The sequence below is a fragment of the Tachypleus tridentatus genome, chromosome 6 (assembly GCF_004210375.1).
Source record: "Tachypleus tridentatus isolate NWPU-2018 chromosome 6, ASM421037v1, whole genome shotgun sequence".
NCBI lineage: Eukaryota > Metazoa > Arthropoda > Merostomata > Xiphosura > Limulidae > Tachypleus > Tachypleus tridentatus.
In genome coordinates, this window is record NC_134830.1 from 165,582,695 (window position 1) to 165,588,694 (window position 6,000).

General features: G+C 35.3%; 1 protein-coding gene across 1 annotated transcript in view; it reads right to left on the minus strand.

The window, feature by feature from the left end:
- LOC143254368 (synaptotagmin-15-like) overlaps window positions 1-5,714 on the minus strand; it is a 32,292-nt gene extending 26,578 nt beyond the window's left edge. Inside the window, exon 1 of the mRNA XM_076509438.1 lies at window positions 5,448-5,714. Coding sequence (XP_076365553.1) covers window positions 5,448-5,616 — 169 coding nt within the window. The 5' untranslated portion in view covers window positions 5,617-5,714. The remainder of the gene's footprint in view (window positions 1-5,447) is intronic.
- Window positions 5,715-6,000: the final 286 nt, after the last annotated feature.

Genomic DNA, 6,000 nt, shown 5'->3' on the forward strand with positions numbered 1-6,000 from the left:
GAATTATTTACTTTATATGACAGCTCAAGGAAGCCAAAACAGGTAGAAGAAAACTTATATGTCGTAATACCTTATTCATCAGTAGCAATGAACCAATGCATGTTTGCTCTTTGCATTTCTCTAATAACGTCAAACGTCTAGTAGTGGGAATGACATTAAAAGCGTCATTTATTAGCAACAATATTAGCGAAAACCAGGTGTCATAATGCCTTGTTCAAAAGTGGCAATACTGTTGCTTGGTAACTGCATTTCTGTAATGCCTATCAGTGGGAATAACATTAAAACATTCCTTATTCTTAGTTACAATATTGTTGCTTTTACTGTAAATACCACAGAGAACCTACGGAAATGTTGAGTATAATAACTTTATGGACCAAATTGATACTTTTAATTATTTTATAAATATTTTCACATCATTGAATTTTTGATTGATTAATTTATTGATTGGAATTATGCACAAAGCTACACCACAGGTATCGAAATTCCATTTCTGTCGTGTAAGTCCGCAGACATAACGCTGTGCCACAGGGGGCTACATAATTGGTTTAGAAAATACTTACACTACGTTTGTATCTGTTAAATACACAATGAACTCTTTGCCTTTTTGTATTTTTTTTAAGTTAAGCACGAATCTACACCATACGTTATCTGTGCTTTGCCAATCACGGGTTTAGAAACCCGATTTTTAGTAGTTGAAATCTACAGACATATCGCTGGGCCACTGTTTTTTAAAAAAATTGTATCCATACATATGTTAATTAAGATATAAAATAGGGATCTATTAATTTAGAAGAAACTAAAAGTACATGATGTCATATAACCTAATTAATTTGTTGAACATCAAAGGTAATTAACTTATCACACAAAAGAAAATATTCAAGCTAACAAAACGGTACTACAAGCAACCACCCTTACCACATGAGGCTTGCGGTGTTAACCAATGTCATTTTCCTAAAGACTCTTTATTATACACTTGTTTAAAAGCTCCAGAACTGCAATTGACAACTGTATCGATAAATATATGATTACAGTGCTGACACCTGAAGGATAGTTTAATTGTTAGGTAAGAAATGCTAAAATTATAATAATCTTTGATAGATTGTTTAGACAGAGTATTCATGATGAAACTTTGTAGAATTGAAGGCAACTACCTGTGTAGAGGACAACGTTTCGAAAGTCTTTCGCCTTTTGTCCTCTATACTTATGTCTTCACAACAGGCAGTTGCCGTCCATTCAACAAAGTTTCAAATTATAATATTACTTAGCTATTGCAGGTTTGACGGGCGTTGCAACTTTTTATAGAATAAATTAAACAATGGTGTTTTTAATTGGAGTTTCTTGTTTTTACAGAAAAAGAAAACCCAAAAAAAACTCGTAGCTTAGGTGCAAGATAGACGGCAAATTTATCTCAGCTAGTCTTAAACTCTAAAAAACGAAAATAAAAAGTGATAGGGCACAAGTAAAAATTTTTATCCTTAAGGAAAAATTTAGTGAGCTTGAAGTATTATAATCTGATAAACTTGAACTTTCGGTGGTGATCTAATTGAAAACTTAGGATAAAATCTCATTTTTACTGATACGACTGAAAGTTTGTCAAGACTGTATGTTACAGGGAACTGCATGGGATAAACAGTTTCAGGGAAAAGCGATTAGCCGACCTAACCTATTGTAAGTCTTATTTTAGAGAGAAAAACATGTAACATTCGTGAATCTTTAAATGGATTTCTTTTCTAGTTCTGCTCGTGAGGATAGCATTACGAGGTTCAGTATTCGTCTACCAGGTGGTGAACTGTTCCGGTTGTACGACTAAATTCTATTTATATGTCGTTGTAATTGTATTTTCTGTTCTAGTGAGCCGCAATCTAGTGGTTTCAACTAATTCCTATGTTGTTCGTGTTTTTTTTTTAATCAATTAAATAATTACAGACTTATAATCGTTGATTCAGTAGGTGGGGAGTTTGTCGACCAGGAGCATCACTAGGTGCTTAAAAGATTCGGGAATCGATCCCGTAAGTGAGGAAACGTTTTGCGTTCACATAGAATATCAAACATGGTTTTCCATTTTGATTTTTCAAAACACCAACTAAGAATTCGTGGGCACTGTCAAATATAATCTAAGTCTGGTTTTATTTCTGTTTAGTGATTAAGGTAAACGTTTCTTTCACTGATTTTTTAAAAAAATAACCATTAGAAAACGGCATAAAATACGACAAATAAACGTTTTAAAAAGGCAAAATACAGGAGATAAAATGTTTGGAAATAGTGAAAACAAAAAAAAATTAACAGTTCATCTGAAAATGTTGGATTACGTTGAACTTTCACTTTGAAACTAACTGCTACTTCTTTTCTAAAACTTTTGTCTTTAGAACATAAAAATACGCTACAGAGCAAGGAGAATAAATTGATCTGTGGTAGTTTTATTCGCTTATAATTCTGAGAGTAAGTTAATAATTACATTCTTATGACACGAAGAATGCGATAACAGACGTTTTTCCAGAGCTAGTATTGTAATACATTAGATATTAACTCTGTAAACTGATAATTTGATAACAGTTATGTCCCAAGAACTCAAAAATAGTATTAACAGTATTAAAGAGTATTAAAGAGTATTAACAGTATTAAAGAGCATTAACAACTATTTTTATAGGATCTTCTTGTTTTTACCTCAATTCCATTTAGTTTGAGGTCAGCCGCTCAGGTATTTGTATTACTTAAAAATTGTTACACTCGGGAGCGCCTTCACAGTAGCCCTAAAGGATGAAGATGTTTGGTAACGAGGATTTGAACACGCGACGTAGGCTCGACTGCCAGTCGAACGCCCTAACCACGCCATGCCAGGCCTAGCTATGTCTGAATGATATGGATAATATATTAACACTTGTGGCAATAGATTGCGGACAGAGTTGTAAACAGTTATAGCTTTATTGTATAAAATATATATTTTCCACATGTTTGTTTCTAAAACACGTGCGTTATCTGAGGAGTCATACCTAACTCTGGATAAGTTATTAACGCCAGCTTTTTTATAACACAATCAGAGTATTAATAGCTGTGTTTCGGAAATAGAGGTTTATTTGCCATGTGTCCAAAACAAATGTAGTGTGTCAATTAACATTTACGTTTTAACACAAAATATTTTAACAACTTTGTCGCTAGAATATAAGCAGCGTCTTGAGACTTTTGCATACTGAGTAGGGAGGACATTTTAAAACATTTTTTCCTATGGAACACGAACAGTTAATGATTCGACAGTAATAAATATAACTTATCATCTAGTTGTTATAACTCCAGAATAAAAACCATAGTCTAACAAGTATACCTTATGACTTCAAAACATGAATAATGTTTTAATCTGTTATGATTCCATAATATAAATAATATCTTAACAGCTATATTTGTTATGACTCCACAATGTAAACAGTATTTTATCAGGCATTTCATTATGACTCCACAACACGAACAGTGTCTTAACAGCTATCTGTTATGACTCTAGAACAACAACGATATCTTAACATATAATTATGTTTCCAGAGAACGAACTGTATATCTTAACAGATATTTCACCGGAACTAAACAATTTTGTAAGTAGTTTATGTCTAACATGTGAACTATAACAGCTGTGTCTGGAAAAAAAACAGAAAACAAACGACGCGTAACAATAGAAATAAACGAAGTGATGAATCTACTGTTCCAACTTGCACATAATTTAATAAAAGTTGTTTTCTTATTAGAGACAACGCTAGTTAAACCTTCCTTGCAATCAGTTGTATTCTTAACAAAACTAACAAGAAAATTTTTTAACGTCGTTAGACTTTCCAAAACTTCCAACGTTTTTAAAACCTTTTAGACCTTTGAGAATGCTTAAAGGTGATTCACCTGAGACTTGGCCCGTTTTGAGTTCCAGTTCATTATTTTTAATTTACGCCTTGTTTTCTCAAAAATGATTTTCCAACAATACGTTATGTCTGCAGGACTTAACTGAACGCTAATCAATACCAGGTAGTGATGACTTAAAAAAAGCACAGTATCTTGCTAGATTGCCTTCCGAAAATAGTGTTTCAGCATATTGTTTTGTTTTACCCGAGAAATAAATTATATTTTGTGATGTATGTTTCTTTGAAGTTCGTTAAAATATTTTTTTTTTTCGTAACTTACATCAGACAGTTAACACTACGGGCTGACCAGTCTTAATAACTCTTCCAAATCTGGTGGTGGTGGATTCCAAATCTGAGAATTCTTGGTTCGAGTGTCGTTGCAATAAAAACATGCTCCGAGCTTTGGGGTCATACATCATGTCGTATCATCATGTCTACAGTTACAACCAAGGCCCGATCTTCCTCACTTTGTCCGGCTCGTTGAGACTTCTTGACAGCTAGGTCCGGCATGTTCCATGGGGCCCATTAAATAACAACCAAGATAACGACTATTATGTGTTTTCTTATAGCAAAGCTACATCGGGCTCTCTGCTGAGCCCACCGAGGGGAATCGAATCCCTAATTTTAGCGTTGTAAATCCAAAGACATACCGCTGTACTAGCGGGGGGCAACTACTGTTACTACTTCTATCCAGTAATGCCAATTATTTCATTAATTCCTATCTCTCAAGTTACGCCGAACCTCTGAACAATTGTGGGGCTGAAGAGAATTGTTTGTTTGTTTGTTTTGGAATTTCGCACAAAGCTACTTGAGGGCTATCTGTGCTAGCCGTCCCTAATTTAGCAGTGTAAGACTAGAGGGAAGGCAGATAGTCATCACCACCCACCGCCAACTCGTGGGCTACTCTTTTACCAACGAATAGTGGGATTGACCGTCATATTATAACGCCCCAACGGCTGAAAGGGCGAACATGTTTGGTGTGACGAGGATTCGAACCCGGGACCCTAAGATTACGAGTCGAGTGCCTTAACCCACCTGGCCAGGCCGGGCCTACATGCGATATAAAAGCGACAGTTAAACCCTATTTATCTATCAGATTTTCAGTAGCTGCCTGCCTTCTCTCTGGTCTATTTTCTAGAGATGGCCAATATACTTAGCTTTAGTGAAGTTTTGTCCAACTTTCCAAAACAACCAACTTAAAGCAAAAGTGTTGCTTTTACAACAGACTATATTTTCAAAGCCGGGTGTGTAATAATATTACTCGAATGAGTACTTATCATTCTAATTGAATGATCAAAAAGACGTACCTTTTAGAGATTATTCTCGGTTGACTTACAACATTGAGGTGGCATGTCTTAAGAAAATGTTATGAAATCTAAATATGTGATTTTTACTGCCTTGAAAGAAAAGAGTATTGTAACACATATTGCCCGAACATATAGTATGTGCATACGTACAAATTTCAATACATGTAGATATAATTGCAAGAGCATTAATTATTTAATTATTATTTATTCGAGAAATAAACAATCAAACAATTAAGATGCGTTTAGCTGATATTATCGGACTTACGTAAGGACAGCACACTGCCCTCCAATGGTTCTTGTTCAACGACGTGGTCGGTCTTTTCTTGCGATTTGGCGGAATCTTCCTGTCGTCGTTGCAAGGTTAAGTAAAGCGGGTCTGGCTGTGACTCGGATCTTCGCAACAACGTTTCAGGTTGGGCTGCAGCAGGATGCATTGGAACGATTAGTTTTGTGACTCTGGTCGGAATTTTCAAGAGATGACGTCGAGTCGAAAAGTTGTAGCTCTGCTCAGCGATCAGAGATGTCTAAAGTGGGCTGACTGGTCGCTGTGTGATGTATGCTAGATGCATGCAAAGAACGCATGCGCTGATCGTCAACTCACTGACATGGTAGTATAGGATTTGAAAGGAAGAACTTATTTTCACATTTTCGGTTTTCATAAAAATGTCTAGATCTCGTATGCCATTCTTCGCTCGTAAAGACGGGCTGTGTTAATAACGGTTATAGAACTCGCTCGATAATGATCAGACGTGTTTCTTCTATAAATTTTTCCCGCACAAATACTTCTGTTTTTTGTATTAATATCGAGACCTCGTATG